At 41.9% G+C, this 18,298-nt stretch overlaps 1 protein-coding gene across 1 annotated transcript in view; it reads right to left on the bottom strand.

The window, feature by feature from the left end:
• Positions 1-17,498, bottom strand: part of rab11fip2 (RAB11 family interacting protein 2 (class I)) — a gene marked incomplete at both ends in the record, with an annotated part of 82,013 nt that extends 64,515 nt beyond the window's left edge. The window contains one exon of the mRNA XM_080848444.1: positions 17,146-17,498. Coding sequence (XP_080704570.1) covers positions 17,146-17,498 — 353 coding nt within the window. The remainder of the gene's footprint in view (positions 1-17,145) is intronic.
• Between the last annotated feature and the right edge of the window lie 800 nt (positions 17,499-18,298).

Raw genomic sequence — 18,298 nt, 5'->3', positions numbered from 1 at the left:
AATAGTAAAACCAGAGAAACTGATAATTTTGAAGTGGTCTCTTAATTTTTTCCGCGGCTGTATATATACTATATATGTATATGAAAATGTATGTATGACTGCATGATTACCTACTCATTTACATTCTAAAAATAATGACTGTTTCAAAGAGTAGTAATGCTACCAAAGCCCTGAATGCATACCAGTGTCTGACTGTATAGCCACACTTTTCCCACCCCCCAACCAACTGAGCATGTCACACAGATCACAATTCTTTAAAACACTGTTGTGGGGATATGGACTTTCCAGAGGTAATTGCTTTGCTCATCAGTCATGTCTACATATACAAATGCTGTGCAGTGCTATTTCAGCCTGTTCAGGGAAAAGAAAAGCATACTTCTGATCTTAAATTACACCCTTATGTCTCTCTTGTGTAGAGTCTTGACTGAACATACACCATGTATAATTTACAACATAAGAAGACATGGTACCAGCCTAAACCTGAAAACCATATATTGGTGGGAAAGAAAAACCACAGCAAGGGTAAACATAATTCTCTGCCTTCTGCATTTGTTCATGTAACAAATAATATTGTAACACACTCTGTCTAGTTCCTCATCACCTGTTTATTTAACCCTCAGGCACCTTTTTGGCTGTATATGGAATTGAAGCCATCACCATGACATTTGCACAAATCTTTTATTCATGGCTACTTACACACATGTATATATTAAATAAATATTCCTATATCACTATGTAAGCTCTTTCAGCTATGCAGCTGCCCAAACACACACATACATAGTGGTGTTCGATACTAACACCATACTAGTAATTTAAGTTGAGCTTGACCGACAATAAGGGCCTGATTTACTAACATGCGACCGCTGCTTAATCTGCGTTCGCACATTAACGCACAGTGTTTTTGCGCATTTCCCGTGGTATTTATCAAAGCAGATCTGCGCTGGGCAAACTGTGTTTACTCCGCCCTATATAGGGCCTGATTTACTAACATTGCGACCGCTGCTTAAACTGCATTTGCACATTAACGCACGGTGTTTTTGCGCATTTTCCGTGGTATTTATTTAGGAAGAGAAAATGAAGCTTCAGCGAAGTGGAGATAGATATATTGGTTCACGTTCGCTCAATCACTGAACCTGATTCAATGTGTGTGCTGCTATATTGTTGTTCTGCCCGCTATTAACCTACAGCGAGATGTTTAAAAGAACACGATTATAAAGAATATGCTATTGGTGGCATTAATGCATAAACTGTCTATTATAACAATATAGATGTGCACATGGCGAGATTAATCATTTCTACAAGGGACATGGGTTCACTACAATATATATGGACGTGGCGTGGGTGCAATCAATGGTTCATATTACGTTCGGAAAGTTTGCGATTTCAAAAAAAGTCCTGTTTGATGTCTCTAATTTCAGCTGTGGCAGTGGGGAAATGTATTGACCAGTGCCCGTAGCAATGTGTCGAGTACCTGTGTGAATATTTGGCTGAGTAAAGGCTGAGATATACCAACTGCTGATGCTATAAATGTTTGAAATGATCCAATGCCAATATTTGCAATGTTGTCCAGAGTCTACCAACTGATTGAATGGAATGTGATCTCCGGTTGGAGTGTTAGATGTCGTCTCTGATCTGGTTCAGTAATTGAAGTATTGCGTGGCTTTTAACCTGTACCGTCTAATGATTTGTGGTTCATTTAACTGAAAATGTGTTATACGAGTTGAAAAAAAAATTTCTGTGCGCTGTCTCCGTCTTCTTTCTTCGCCTTGCTGTTATCACTGCTGCCATATCAACGTTTTCAGACTCAATGGAAATGCGCTTGCTGGTTAAGACGTGCTTTTATGAGGCGGAGAATTAGCGCGCAAATCGGAGACTTTCGCTCGCCAGGCAGTTTAGTAGATACCACGCAATACATCATTAGGCGCACTTACCTTCTCTCCTCCCATTAAAGTGCGCTTCACGCCTACGTTACCACCCACGTCCACGTAACCTCCCCTGTTCACACCCACAGGCGTTAATATACGCTGCGCCCCCTTAGTACATACCGTTTTATGTTTACGACCGCTATTTTACGCCAGAAATGGGCGCAATCCTGTTAGTAAATCAGGCCCTAAGTCTTTTGTCTCTCTCCCTATATTAGGAACTTTGCTTGCAATCCTGCTGGTCGTAACCACTGGCCTCCACCATTATAACTTACCTTAACATACACAGTATGTATACAAGGCAACCTTTTCAGGATACCTAATCCCATTCTCTCACAAGGTGTCTTTCATTCACATTATAAACCATCTCCATTGCAAGGGTTAGCTGCAGCCTGTCCATAGGTCACCTTCAAAAGTAACCTGCTTCCTGTTGCCCATTCCCACCTAACTATCAAGTCCAATGTTCTACTAAACATTGCATTACAACAATGCATTACACACCCTAGCCGACCTTCTCATTACTTTTCTATGATGTACCATCACAAGCATCCACTCAACATAATCATTTTTGTATGCTGCCTGTACTCTCCTCCTTTCCACACCCAGCAACTTTTATGTACGCAGATACATCTGCTCCACGTATGCCAATATGATGTGTGTTCAAAGTAATTGCATGATTCTATGTGTGAATTATCTGCTTGAATCTTGATGCTTCTGTCTCGCTTCCCTAACCTCCAACACCCCTCCCCATCCCTTTCAATCCCTCTACTGGGCCAGCCACAAGCAGATGGAACCCCCTGGGTTCTGCTCAAGGTTTCAAGACACTTTTTCACCTTGTGCTTGCTCTAGGGGGTTCAGAACTTGGGCTTTCTAAAATCATCAATAAAAATCAATGAAATTGACACCAACGATATATTCCATACACCAATTGTATTGAAAACCATCTTAATACAATTTTAATACAATTTGTAAACACCCAACTCTCTATACACAAAAGAGCCATTTGAGCTATTGACTCTGTTGAGGATGAGGAGGTTCACTCATGCCAGAATAGAAGCTTACATATTTTAAATAATATCCTTTCAGATTACAGGAGGGGAAAGGTTCACTCCTGCCAGAAAATAAGATTACATATTTTTTATAATATCCTTTTGGATTTCAAATATTGTATTGATTACAGGTATTTTTAGTGCTTCTACATATTTTGGGATCTGGTGTGCCTTCCAACCCAAAGACGCTGAATAAAGACAACCCATTCCAGTTTGTTATGGGCTGTCCATGTCAAAAAAGATGTGATACTATTTCTCCCCACTGTGACGTCCCAAGGGGTGCTCATTAGAATAAGGAGAGTCTCTCTACATGGCCTTGGACCACCCTCTAACCACCCGATCATACACCATTTTGTTCTTGCAAGCATTGAATACATAGTTACGGTTCATTGTTTTTGAAATAAGAGGCCTGACTTCTATGTTGAAAAAAAGAAAATATTAAGCCATGGTTTAACTGCACTTTAGGCTGAGTCCTTGTTTATCCGAAATGTGCACTTTATAATTTAATTTTGTACTGCCCTCTTTGGCAATGTTGTTTTTCAATCAAATAAAACATTGCATAAAGCGAGCCAATCCACTCTTCCATGATAAGAGCATTAAAATAAAATAAAAATGATGGAAAAAAATTATTGAAGGGACATACAGAACAAATTTGCGATTAATCGCGATTCATTTTGAGTTAACTATGAGAAAAATGCGATTAATCGCGATTACATATTTTAATCGTTTGACAGCACTCATTTATATACAATATACATTATTGCCACCACTGAAATGTTTCTCTGTCCCTACATCACTTACCCCTGTAACAGTAACCCTATGAGCACAGTGTATACCCACTAAACTGGTGTTGCCTGTATCATGTACTTACCACCAGATGTCTGTATATACAGCCGCGGAAAAAATTAAGAGACCACTTCAAAATTATCAGTTTCTCTGGTTTTACTATTTATTGGTATGTGTTAAAGTAAAATGTACATTTTTGTTTTATTCTATAACCAGACCCTCCAGGATTTCGCGATGTCGCGATCGCGCCAATTCACGCGAATTCAACGATTACCCGCGAATTCAGCGCGATGTAGCAATTTTAGCACACCACCGCAATTTTCGCGCAAATTTGACAAATCATTGTCCTCTCCCACAACTTTCTCCTGCCCTGCAGACAAGGTGCAGACACTAGCAGAGTTCTAATCCGTTGTAAACAATGAGAATGGCTACACCAGGCATGGAAATTAAACACAGTTTTATGTGTAGGCTGAGATATTCATAACATTTTATTCAGTCTTACTTGTGGTCCTTTTGTAATTCCAACAGGTGCACTTCGTTGTGGATAAGTAAATCCTATGTACTTTTCCGCCTACGTGTTTAGCATAACGTAGCATAACTAGCTATGTTTCTAGTTAACAGTCAACAGCTGTTTCCATTCCCACGAGACGAACATTTGAGTGATGTCAAAGTAAAAGTCCTGTGTTCGTTTCCATAACAACAATACAAACAATATACATTTTCTGACCTAAATAAGCAAAGGGCAGAACAGCCTATTATGCTACATTTTTGTAGTACTGGTAATCTTTTGTTTGGCATGTTGGTAAGGTTATTTCAGTTTCAGTTTGTTTATTTGTTGAAGAGGGACAGTGTACATTAATAAACATTAAAATGTAAATGCACCCAATTGTAGCCAAAAGGCTAGTTTCCATTGGCAGTAGGCTACCCCTGCCAGAGTGTTAATGGCTAAACATATATACACATATACATATAAAAATTTTAATAAAATAAAATACCAATATATAAGTTCTACTAACCCACTGATGCTCACATTTTTGGTTATTTATTAACCATGTTTTAAGATTTATTTTAAAGCAGTTAAATGAAGTTGATTCTCTAATGTTCTGTGGGAGATGGTTCCATTCCTGGGCTGACCTAACTGAGAAAACCGACTGTCCAAATACACTTTTTTTAAGGAATATCACAGTCTCCTCTTGCTGCCCTTCGAGTAGCACTGGTTGCTGATGTTCTAAACTTGACTAGGCTGCATAGTGGTGGGGGGGCCAGGTTAAACCGGATTTTGAACATTAAACAGCAGTTCTTAAATGTGATCAGATTGTCCCAACTTAAAAGTCTGTATTTTTGGAGGACAGAACAGTGATGGTGTGAATTAGGTTTTTTATCAAGTATTTTGAGAGCCGGTTTGTAAAGAGTCATGACTGGTTTAAGAGTAGTGGAGTTTGCAGTAGACCAGGTGGGTAAGCAGCAGTTAATGTGAGATCAAATCAATGAGAACATATACATTTTAGCAGCCTCAGTGGATATGTGATTTCTAAGATGCCTAAAGTTGGCCAAGGTGAATTTTAAATGTATTTTAGAGGACCATTTTTCAACATTTTGGTTCTTTAGAGAATGTTTGTTTATTAATTATTTATTTTTCAACAAATAACTCAATTATAATTACAAAGAGGGAAATAAGCAACTTTTTATCGCAACTTTCACTGGCACCCGCAATTTCACCGCAACAAACACCTAAAAACACCGCAATTTTCACCGCAACTTTTTGGAAAAGACCCCGCGAAATCAGTAATTTTCGGCCGCAACTATCACAGAAAAGGCCTGCGAAATCCTGGGGGGAACCTACTGGCAACATTCCTACCAAATTTCAAATAAAAATATTGTCATTTAGATCATTTATTTGCAGAAAAATGACAATTGGTCAAAATAGCAAAAAAGATGCAGTGTCTTCAGATCTCGAATAATGCAAAGAAAACAAGCTCATATTCCTTTTTAAACTACACAATACTAATGCTTTAACTTAGGAAGAGTTCAGAAATCAATATTTGGTGGAATAACCTTGATTTAAAATCACAACTTTCATGTGTCTTGGCATGCTCTCCACCAGTGTTTCACATTGCCGTTGGGTGACTTTATGCTACTCCTGGCGCAAGAATTCAAGCAGCTCGGCTTCTTTTCATGGCTTGTGACCATCCATCTTCCTCTTCATCACATTTCAGAGGTTTTTTATGGGATTCAGGTCTCGAAATTGGGCTGGCCATGACAGGGTCCTGATCTGGTGGTACTCCATCCACACCTTTACTGGCCTGGCTGTGTGGCATGGAGCATTGCCCTGCTGGAAAAAACACTTCTCAGAGTTGGGGAACATTGTCAGAGCAAAAGGAAGCAAGTTTTTCTTCCGGAACAACGTTGTACTTTGCCTGGCTGAGGTTTGTAAAAGACTATAAGGATTGAACCAAAGCGGACTGGATGTTCTTCTAAGTTCGTCTTCTCTGATGAGTCCAATTTCACAGTAGGTGCAAGACTCTGTGGCTTGTAGGCCTCTCCAGGTCTCCGTCTAACCATCAGACGACCATGTGTTGGGCAAAGCTGAAAATTGGACTCATCAGAGAAGACGAACTTAGAAGGACCTCCAGTCCGCTTTGGTTCAATCCTTTAACGTGTGTGTTTACTTTTACACATACCAATAAATAGTAAAACCAGAGAAACTGATAATTTTGAAGTAACTTTTTCCGCGGCTGTATATTACGGACATCTACCAAATGCTCGCTGTGTACAACCCCTTTTGTTTCCATTCCCCTTCTGCCACACAACCCTCCCCCTTCCCCCCCTTTCTATCTCCACCCGGCAGACCTCAAGCAGATGGGTTCCCCCTTATGTGTCGTGGTTTTGCTTAAGGTTTCTTTCTGACTAACAGGAAGTTCTTTCTTGCCCCTGTTGCCATTGTGCTTGCACTGAGGGGGTTCAGGCTCTGGGCTCTGTAAAGCTCCTAGAGACAATTGTATTGTTAGGGCGCTATATAAATAAAATTGATTTGAATTAAATTAAATGTAATTATCTTCTCCAAAAGACATTCCCTTGTGAAACGGGTTCGTGTTAGGATGGTTAGAAGGGTAACAGGCCCCCCTACTACAATGTCATTGTCATTAATGTTAGATGGGGCACTTATTTGTTGAATTTAGAGACTCACCCGAAGTTACCAAAACAATGTCACTGTAGGTCAGTTTAGAGGTTTCCACATATTCCAGCAGGTACAAAAAATTGTCACTCTATGATTATTTGATGGGGGTTTTTTTTAGGAAAAATGTAAGTAGGGCATGCATAGTATGTCAATGTTATTGTACCTAAACTAAACAACCTAAACAGAAATAAAATAAAGGGTGACTTTTTGAAACAGTATGATAGTCGATCTTATGGGATACATTTCTTCAAATGAGAGATTGATTTGCTTTTACTCTATGTTGTCTGCATGGGAGTGCAAGGATAAGGATTGTCAGATGATAATGCAAAATCAGCTTACTATTCTTATAATTCGATAATAAAAACAAGTCTATACCCTACAAGGTATACAAGAGATGCCCAATGCTTCTGCGCAGGCTATGGAACCTGTTGCGGAGGATATGGACAAAAGGCATAACTCCAACATCTTGGAAGAGAGCAGAAGGGTGCTTTGTACCAAAGGAAATGGACTCCTCTGAAATAGGCCAATTCCGAACCATTTCTCTCCTGAGCGTCGAATGCAAGATATTCTTCTTAGTCCTGGCACGGAGGCTGACCATGTACATGGTGAAGAACAAAAATATGTCGACACATCAACCCATAAAGGCGGCATCCCAGGCTCCCCCGGATGTTTGGAGCACACACGCATCCTCAGCCAGCTGATCCATGACAGCTCACTCACATTGATGAGTTGGAATGCGTAGTTCCAAAGGAAGGCGGAGGAGGAGTCTGGCGCGTGGGGTTCTGTTGATACCGGAGACGTTATAGTGAGATTGACAGGTCAACAAACCAATCACGTCACTAGCAAGCTTTTACCCTGTGAGTAGTAGCATGCTATCATTAGATAGGGTGCTCAGACACCTCGCAAATCCTATGATACGTGTTTTTCAGTTACAATAAAGGGTTTTTTACATTGTACAATGTCTATGGCAGACATCTATGGCAGAGTTTGGCAGACATCTTTTTTTTTGGAGTGTGCCGCTCTCTGTAGACGTGAGCATATGCAGGATATGATTGGCTAGCGCCTGTGCTGTCAGTTATGCATGAAAGGCAATATGATTGGCTGACGCATGCATTGCCTCTCGAAAAGTTCAACATTCTTCAACTCTTGCCGCAAGCAAAGCATGAAACGCAACGCACGCGAACCAAACGGAGCCACAATTCAGTTCGGCAAATAATGACGTCACCCCATTTAAAGTGAATGTGGATGCGTAAACCCTGACGCATCAACGCATTCCAACGCATCAATGTGAGTGAGCTGTGAGGCCATGCGAATGAACCTTCTCATTACAGCGGCAGTGAAGGAATCCAGAGGGCCATACTGGAGTCTGGCATTCGCCAACCTCCACTAAGATGCTTTATGGATGATCTCACCAATACAACAGCAACCCATGTGCAAACAAGGTGGATCCTGAGGGCACTCGACGACGTGGCAACTTGGGCTCAAATGAAGTTCAAGCCAAAGAAGTCAAGAAGCATGGTGTTCAGAAATGGTAAGGTTACAAACAGGTTCCAGCTTCAAATCCAGGGGGAAGTCATACCATCGATTGAGGAGAACCCAATAAAATGCCTGGGCAAGTGGTACGATTCATCTCTCAAGGACAAAGGCAGTGTTTCAAGGACAGAGAAGCAGGCAGAAGAGTGGCTGCAAAAGATAGAGAGCTCAGGCCTACCAGGAAAGTTTAGAGCCTGGCTGTTCCAGCATGGCCTGCTGCCAAGACTCCTGTGGCTCCTGACGATTTATGAGATACCTAGGACAGCGGTTGAAGGAATCGAGAGGAAAGTCAACAAACATCTCCGCAAGTGGCTTGGTATTTCACCAAGCTTCACGTCAGTAGGGCTCTACATCAGGTCGGGACAGCTACAGCTACCCCTATCATCGGTGGTTGAGGAGTTCAAGATGGCAAAGTGCAGAATTGTGATGATGATCAGAGATTCCACCGACAAGATGGTTAGAGGCGCAGGTGTCACCACAAGATCTGGGCGCAAATGGGCAGCAGTCACACAAGTGGAACGGGCAGAAAGCCTGCTGAAGTTGAAGGACATCAACGGTAACCCGTGCACTGGGTGGCAGGGACTAGGGTCCACCCAGTTCCAACAATGGACGAAAGCCGTCCCAAGGCAGAGGAGAGACATGGTCCAAGCCGAGGCCCGGCAGCTAGAGGAGGAGTGGAGATGGTCTAGGGCTTTGGATCTTGGTTTACAAGGAGCCTGGACGAAGTGGGAACTACCAAAGCGCAAGATCACCTGACCTAGCCTTTCTGAATCTCGTTCCTGCTCCGCTCAGTGTACGACACCCTTCCAACACCAACAAACCTGTACAGGTGGGGAATGAGGGCGGACCCACAGTGCAGGTTATGTGGGGAGAGAGGAACAATGGCGCATATACTGGCAGGATGCAAGACTGCTCTTAGCCAGGGGGGATACCGTTGGCGCCACGACAAGGTCCTCAGAGCACTGGCCGACATCTTGGAGCAGGAGAGACGTAAAAAGCACCAACCTCAATCGAGACCAACACCATCCACCATCCTCCTGATCGAACTGGCTGTCACGTGGGAAGAAGGATGTGGTGAAGCCTACAAGAGGAAAGCCACCAAGTACCAGGACCTGGTTCTACAATGCAGGGACAAGGGATGGCAGGCCTGGCTATTCCCAGTAGAGGCAGGGTGCAGGGGCTTCCCGGCACAGTCTGTGTGGAACACACTCACAGCTCTGGGAATAAAAGGAAGGGGGAGGAAGACAGCTGTCCCTAGGTTGGGGGAAGCCGCAGAGAGAGCCTCTTGCTGGCTCTGGAATAGGAGGGAGGAGTTAAGCTGGGGACCAGGAAAAGATGGACAGTGACTGGCCATCACTGCCGACCCGCCAACTCGGACTAGCTCTGTTGAGTACTCAAGCTGTCAATATCAAAATGCTCAAATGATCAAAAGGCACATCCCGACGTCTGAGTTTGGGTGCAGCAAAGGAGAAAGCCCTTGTGGGTGTGGAGGGCAACGAGATGGGAGGGTATAAGAAACCTGGGCGTGAAGCGCAAATATATGGGAGGAGAGAAGTTAAGTGCGCCTAATGATGTATTGCGTGGTATTTACTATAACTGCCTGGCAAGAGCGCGTCTCTAATTTGCGGGATAATTCTCCGCCTCATAAAAGCACGTCTTAACCAGGAAGCGCATTTCCATTGAGTCTGAAAACATTGATATGGCAGCAGTTATGAGAGCAAGGCGAGGACATATACAGAGACAGCGCACAGAAATATTTTTTTCAACACTTTTTCAGTTAAGCGAACCACAAATCATTAAACGGTACAGGTTAACCAGCCACGCAATACTTCAATTACTGAACCAGATCAGAGACGACATCGAACCCTCCAACCGGCGATCACATTCCATTCCATCAGTTGTTAAACTCCGGACAACATTGCAAATATTGGCATCCGGATAATTTCAAACAGTTATAGCATCAGCAGTTGGTATATCTCAGCCTTCACTCAGCCAAATATTCACCCAGGTACTCGACGCATTGCTACGGCGCACTGGTCAATACATTTCCCCACTGCCATAGCTGCAATTAGAGACATCAAACAGGACTTTTTTTTTAAATTGCAAACTTTCCGAACGTAATTGGAGCCATTGATTGCACCCACATCCAAACATTCCCACCTTCAATCCACGAACACATTTACCGAAACAGAAAGCACACATATTCAATGAATGTCCAGGTCATATGTGATGCCAACATGACCAATACTAACGTGGTAGCCAAATACCCTGGATCTGTCCATGACAGTTTTATCTTCCGGAATAGTGGCAACTATCCATGATTGGAGCAATGGTGATTTTGGAGAGGCCTGGCTACTACTAAATGTATTTGTTTCAGTGGGGATATATTGTAGTGAACCCATGTCCCTTGTAGAAATGATTAATCTCGCCATGTACACATCTATATTGTTATAATAGACAGTTTATGCATTAATGCCACCAATAGCATAGTCTTTATAATCGTGTTCTTTTAAACATCTCGCTGTAGGTGATGGCGGGCAGAACAACAATATAACAGCGCGCACATTGAATCAGGTTCAGTGATTGAGTGAACGTGAACCAATATACAGCGGGTAAAATAAGTATTGAACACGTCACCATTTTTCTCAGTAAATATATTTCCAAAGGTGTTATTGACATGAAGGGCCCTATCTTGCCGATCAGAAACGCAAGTAGGACGGCGCCAAGCGCAAGTAGCTGTGTGGGCGGCTCTATGGCGCAGTTGCTATTTTAACGGCGGAAAAAACACACTTGCGTCCAGCGCAAGTGTCAAAAGGGTTGGTCCAAAGGAGGTTACTCAGCCATAGGTGTGGTTTGGGCGTAATATGCAATAAACCAATCGGAGCGTCATTTCACATTCCCTTTAAGAGCGAGAAGCGCATAGTCCATAGCGGCTCGTTATTTTGATGGCGGAATTACCTGGTGGAAGACCGGAGAAGTTCACAGCCGAGGAGACCGACGTGAGATTTACACCAATTTTTTGGCAAGCCATATATAATTACAAGGAAAATAAAGTATTTACCACTTGAGGAAATCATTGTGAAATCCATATCCAAGATATTTTAAAAATAAGCATACATGTAGCCTACACATTGACCCAAATGATTCAGGTTAATTGAAGCTGCGTGACATTTGATTTATTGTATGGCTTTGTAGAAAGCCGGGAGATAGATATATATGGGGATGCGAGAAACCCTCCAAAAGTAAGCAAAGTCAAGCAAGCATGTCAAGATATTGCCGTGATTGTTTCTGCAACGGGGCACCCGAAAACGTTGCCGAAAACGCTATAATGACGTCCGGAGACGTGGGACATCCAAGCTGGAAGGTAACACACGTTCTCGTGCCTTCACGGGAGGTGGATCTGCCTCGACCCAGGATCTGACGGCAGCAGAGGACATCGCCACGTCTACCCTCACGCCTGAGAGCGTGCAGGGATTTGGGGGCATGGAAATCGGCACCCAAGCCAGTGCACCAGCTGACCAAACCCAAGGTACATAAATAAAGTCCACATACACAGAGATGAGTTTACAAGATTTATAATAATACTGGCATTAAATAAATGCAACAAAGCCATACAATAAATCAAATGTCACGCAGCTTCAATTAACCTGAATCATTTGGGTCAATTGTGTACGCTAGATGTATGCCTAGTTTTTAAATGTCTTGGATACGGATATCACAATGATTTCCTCATGTGGTAAATACTTTATTTTCCTTGTAATTATATATGGCTTGCCAAACAATTGGTGTAAATCTCTCGTGAAGACGACAGAAGTAAAGTGTAGCCTACAGGTCCTATACTGTGCGGGCAAGCACATGCGCCCTTAAAATAGCGTTCTGAATACGCGTTACAGACTTTAGACATTGCGCCTCACATTAGACCAGCTTTTTTTTGGTCAATGGCGCACGGCGCACGGCGTTGTTTTGAAAACTGCAAAATACCACTTGCGCCAGAGAAACGCCTTCTCTGTTCCGCCCCCGCCCATGTCGACGCAAGTTCATTTCGAAGCGGACCTCTGGAGGGAAAATCGCGCTGTGCGCCGGGTGCAAGATAGGAATGATACTTGCGTCGGTGACAATGTCACTTGCGCTGGGTGCAAGATAGGGCCCACTATGTTCACCAGATGTTGGTAACAACCCAGGTAATCCAAACATACAAATAAACCAAAACAAATTAGTTCAGAAATTAAGTTATGTCTAATAATATGAAAAGACACAGGGAAAAAGTATTGAACACGCTTACTGTTGTGTATTGAATACTTTGTAAAAAAAAGCCTTTGTAGCTAATGACAGCTTCAAGACGCTTCCTGTATGGATAAACTACTTTTATGCGTTGCTCAGATGTGAGTTTGGCCCATTCTTCCAAACAGTCTTCAAATCTTGAAAGTTCTGTGGGCCTCTTCTATGAACTCTGATCTTCAGTTCTTTCCATAGATTATCAAATGGATTCAAGTCAGGTGATTGGCTGGGCCTTTCTAGCATCTTTATTTTCTTTCTCTGAAACCAATTGAGAGTGTCCTTGGCTGTTCATTGTCTTGCTGAAATGTCCACCCTTGTTTCGTCTTCATCATCCTGGTAGATGGCAGCAAATTTTTATCAAGGATGTCTCGGTACATTTTTCCATTCATCCTTCCTTCAATTGTGTGACGTTTGCCAGTACCTTATGCTGAAAAGCAGTCCCACACCATGATGTTCCCACCTCCAAACTTCACTGTTGGGATGATGTGCAGTGCCATGTCTCCTACAACCATGGTGTGCATTATGTCATCCAAAGAGTTTAACTTTGCTCTCATCTGACCAGACTATATTTTCCCAGTATTTCACAGACTTGTCAACATTTCGTGCTGTGAACTTTAAACGAGCTTCAACATGCTTTTTCTTTAACAATGGAGTCTTATGTGGTGAGCGTGCATACAGGCCATGGCGGTTGAGTGCATTACTTATTGTTTTCTTTTAAACAACTGTACCTGCAAATTTCAGATCTTACTGGCTCTTTGACAACTCTTCTGATAATTCTTTTCACTCCTCTGCCAGAAATCTTGCGAGGAGCACTTGGTCGTGGCTAGTTTATGGTGAAATGATGTTCTTTCCACTTCCAGATTATGGCCCCAACAGTGCTCACTGGAATATTCAGAAGTTTAGAAATGCGTCTGTAACCAATGCCATCAGTATGTTTTGCAAGAATAAGGTTGCAAAGGTCTTGGAGAGCTCTTTGCTCTTACCCATCATGAGATGCTTCTTGTGTTGTATCTATCCGCTGTATCTATCTCCTCTTCGCTGAACCTTCATTTTCTCTTCCTCGAATCTCCATGGTGGCATTAACTTGCAGGCGATTTCTCCTGTCTTTTAACGGTGCGCTAAATAATGATTGCCCAGCACGGATCTGGTTTGATGCATATCACGGAAAATAGGGAGAAACACTGTGCGTTAATGTGCGCCTTGGCAAAGGTGCAGATTAAGCTGCGGTCGCAATGTTAGTAAATCAGGACCTAAAGGGCGGAGTAAGCACAGATTGCCCAGCGCGGATCTGGTTTGATAATACCACGAAAAATGCGGAAAAACACTGTGCGTTAATGTGCGACTGCAGATTAAGGTTATGTTAGTAAATCAGGCCCTAAGAGTATTAAGTTCAGTAGATAAACTATCATTGTAGTATTGTAGTATGTAAATGGGAAGTGGGAAAGTATCGACCTCTGAGTGGGAGAATACACCAAGAAAAGTGGGAGATTTTAGAGAGCTACAAGAAGTAGGTTTGACATCACTCTATATGGCAGCGTTTAAGAGAGCTCCAAGAAGTAGGTTTGACATCACTCTACATGGCAGCGTTTGTGGTGAAAGAACAAATGTACTTGCTCCATGCACTCATTAGTGCAGGTGATTGTGATGTTAAACGATACTTCACAGTTTACTTGCGAAACTAAGGTAATGTTAGCTTTCTGGCTAGCTACCCTACTTATTACCTAACTGTTTATGCCGTTGCCGGTTTCTTGTTGTTATGTGAATGCTCTCAACTCGGAAGTGGGACATTCTGAAATGGGAACCTTCGCCAATACCCAGATGCCTGAACCCATGATTAGCCCAGACCTGTTGGGTGGGTCCTCCCTTCTGACTTTTTTTTTTTTTTAAATGATGGCAGCTAAATGCCCCATTTTTTACACAGTCTGAGACCTGAGCAGGGCTTGTCGTCTGTCTGAATGACATGCACATTACCACATCCATTATACCATACTGCTTGTCTACGTGAAAAAACTTGTATGCACACTGACACGGTACATGTACATTTCCATTGGCTAACTCACATTGATAACGGAGAAAACATGTTCTTTATAAACAGATATTACATTTCATGCTGTTGGAATATCAGAAAACACAACACCAGCCTTTAAAGTTCATAAAGGCCTACAAGATTGCCGTCTGGAGATCGATTTTGAATTGGGAAATGTTAGAGGTGAGTCTCAACAGTTCTCATAATTTCATTCCCTTATACCTTGCTCTGCTGGCTGGTAGGCTGAGGCGGCTCTTTTGTTTACTGTTTTTCAAGCTTTACTTGACATTGGACATTTTAGAAATTGCTCATTATCCAAAGCTGCTCATTTTAAATAGAACAGAAACGAATAGAAAAATGCAATAGCTAGCTGAATCACTGAATGCACAAAAGAGAGGCAACTCACAACTAACGTCACAATGTGCCATGTCACATGGCATAATTGCTCACAAATGAATGTATTACAACACAATATAATAACAATATAATTCAGATTTATTTCTTACAATCATTTTAAATTATTGCATTACTTATAAAAGACTATAGACTGAAATATATTTATTTTGAAGAAATATAGATTACTTTAGAGTCTTTCAGAGGTTGCTTATGGGTTTAGGGTAAATAAACTGAGATCACATGTATGACATGACACGATGCACCCTTGATTTACTGAGCGGTAGGTTGGTGTTGAATAACATAACTCTAAAGGAGAAGATGGGTAGTTCAGCAGAGGCGGTGTTATATACACCATATACAACAAACAACAACAGAACAACAAACTAAGTGTGTTGTAAAATTGACATATTGTGTTAGATTTAAGCAATCTAACATTGCTTTAAAATCTTCAGTGCACATGTTGTCAGATCAAAATAACAAAATAAAGTGATCAAAATAAACATTTAAAAAAATCATCCATTAAGATGACAATAAAAAAACAGAGCACTAAGGGTTGTTTAAACTATCAAGAGTTCAGTAATGAATACCAGCACTAATGGTGGGTTTGGGTCCACAAAGCTTAACAGCCAGCAGTTCAAAGGAAGACTGATCAGGCAGAGAGCTCAAAACAAGCATCTCAACATAGATGCTTGAAGAACTGGGTCTACATGTAAACAAATCATGGTGGGGCTGCTGAATATACCTGTCATATGCTGTCATAGCTGTCATTTTGTGGTTGCCAGAACTCCGTGAGACATTTATGATCTGTAATAAAAATGATTGACCAGAGGGTAAAGTACCTCATTTACTATGAAAGTACCTGAGTGTCCTTTATCTGTGAAAGTCCTATGTGTGTTGTGTCGGATGCGTGTGCTGATGGATCCCTGTCTGCTGCCCCCAGTGTCCTGCCCACTCTGGTACTACTGCATCAGGTGTTTCACCTGTTGGTCATAGTGATGGGACACACACTAGGTGGGGTGGACTGAATAAGCTTGTGACTAAGCTCATAAAGACTATGTCTGTTCAGTGGGTATGGCGTCTTTTTGGAGGAGTGCATTAGAGCATATTTATAATATAGAGCATTTTATACAGAAACACATTTGTATATAGAAATTAAACGTTTCATTTCTATGCTTGAATATATACAAACGTGTTTCTGTATTTCTAAATCTGCTTTTATTTTGGGGGAAAGGAGTGTCTATTGTATTAGACGTTTTGTTTGCAGTTGTGGGTGTGTATTCCCTGATGATGTGTACCTGGCACCCCTGCTGTAGTTGGTGTGGGGAAAAACTCCACCTACTGAGTCCATTACTAGGCAGCTTTTATTTAGTGATGGTCTTTTGGTTATCATTTGGGATGACACAAATCTGCACTCTGTTTGTCATTGAGGCTTTTCTGTATTTGTTTGTATCCTCATTTCTGTTATTGTATATGTATGGGCCTGTGTTTGTGTTCAATTTGCTTGCTGTGTTTTTTTTAGCTTTTTTTTTTTTTATAGTTGGCGGAAATTCTGTGGAAATCAGGGGGGGTGAGAGCAGAAGGGCTGAGCGTTTCCCTTGGTTACCCACTGTTGGGTCGTGGTGTCTTGTTGACTTTGTGCAATTCTATTACTATTCTCCCACCAGTAGAGATCAGGGGGTGTGGCATGGGTTGAGTGTAGGTTTGGTTCCCGCGTTATGGACTTTAACTGGGGATGTGTCCCCTCCCTTGCTCTCTTTGGCGAATAGGCAGCGTGAGAGCATCCCTGTGTAAGAGCGAGTCGTGTCATTTATCCACTTTAACAGAACACAATGTAGAGATGGAGAGCAGACCGTTACACCTTCAATTACACCTGTTCCACTACCACTTATTATTATTATAGAACAACATAAATCATAATAAATTCAGATTATAATAGGCTACATTTTGGTTATAAAAGTTAAGAAAAGCAACACTTACACAGTTTTGTCTCTCTCCTTGTTATTAAAAAAATCACTGAGGTTGATGGTCTTCTGTCCCAAAAACTTATCCAAGCCAACCAGAGACCTGTGCATGACCACCAAGCATAGTTGAAATACCTCTGTATTGCCCTCAAGAAGCAGTCCTGGTAGCTCAAATGAAGCATCCTCTCTCCAAATAGGGCTTAAAGTTTTTTCCGCCACAGAAGTTGAGTATTTCTCTTTGCCTAGCTGGATAATGGTATAAACGTCGTTGGTTCGATTTTTCCCCTTTGGCTGTAAATCTGTTGCTCTCACAACAGTGACTTGCACTTGTGTTGGAAAGCAGTTCTCAGATTGTTGTCCCAGTGACATCGTCTCTCCTGTGGGCTACTAGAAATAAAATCTAGATTAATTTAACTGTTTTAACAGTTTTACTAACCACGTTAACAAGTAGACCTATAGACAGCACATTACTCTTATTTCCGTCAAAATTAATTAGTCTGGAAGCAAATTATACGCAGCTTCATTTGTTTAAAATGCGCAGATTTAACAGGACACAGCCAGCGATTACGAGGCTAAAACAGCAGTTACATTTAGATGAGTGGGCTACAATGTATAAGCGTTTAATACCCTATTGAATAGCCCCAGACCCAGCCTATTGAAACAAAAAGAAGCTAGCTTCTCTATGCGACCTTGTAGCCTAGGCTACTCTCATAGGCTCCTGGGCTACTGCAGCTAGAAATGGCAAATTTACGTCACGAAGAAAAGTAGGCCGAAGTAAGGTAATTTTAAATAGCCTGCTGCTTAGTTATTATTACAATTCGCTGATGTGGTCATCCCTGCAACACTGAGTTAACGCTAGTGTTCTAATCTATCTTAGTCCAAACTGTGGTATTGTAAGGCAGCCTACTAGTTCTTGTGCACGTGACGCTCCTCCTTTATTATGCGACACCGTTCAGTTAACCCTTTCGCTGCCTTAGACATAACCTGGACATGTAAGGCTGTGACACTAGTCCTTTTTCCATAAATATCTGATGGAAAAAGGACTACTATCGGTCTCTGCAGGTTGGCTGTACTCTACGACTCGTTTCGAATGGATCTTTGTCACAACTCCATTCAGGAATTACATATAGGTTCCTTCACCGTTGCGTTCATTCCATAAAGACACCAAC

The sequence above is a fragment of the Sprattus sprattus genome, assembly GCF_963457725.1.
Source record: "Sprattus sprattus genome assembly, chromosome: 12".
Taxonomy (NCBI): domain Eukaryota; kingdom Metazoa; phylum Chordata; class Actinopteri; order Clupeiformes; family Clupeidae; genus Sprattus; species Sprattus sprattus.
The sequence above is the reverse complement of the archived record's forward strand: the minus strand, read 5'-3'. Positions and strand labels throughout refer to the sequence as shown.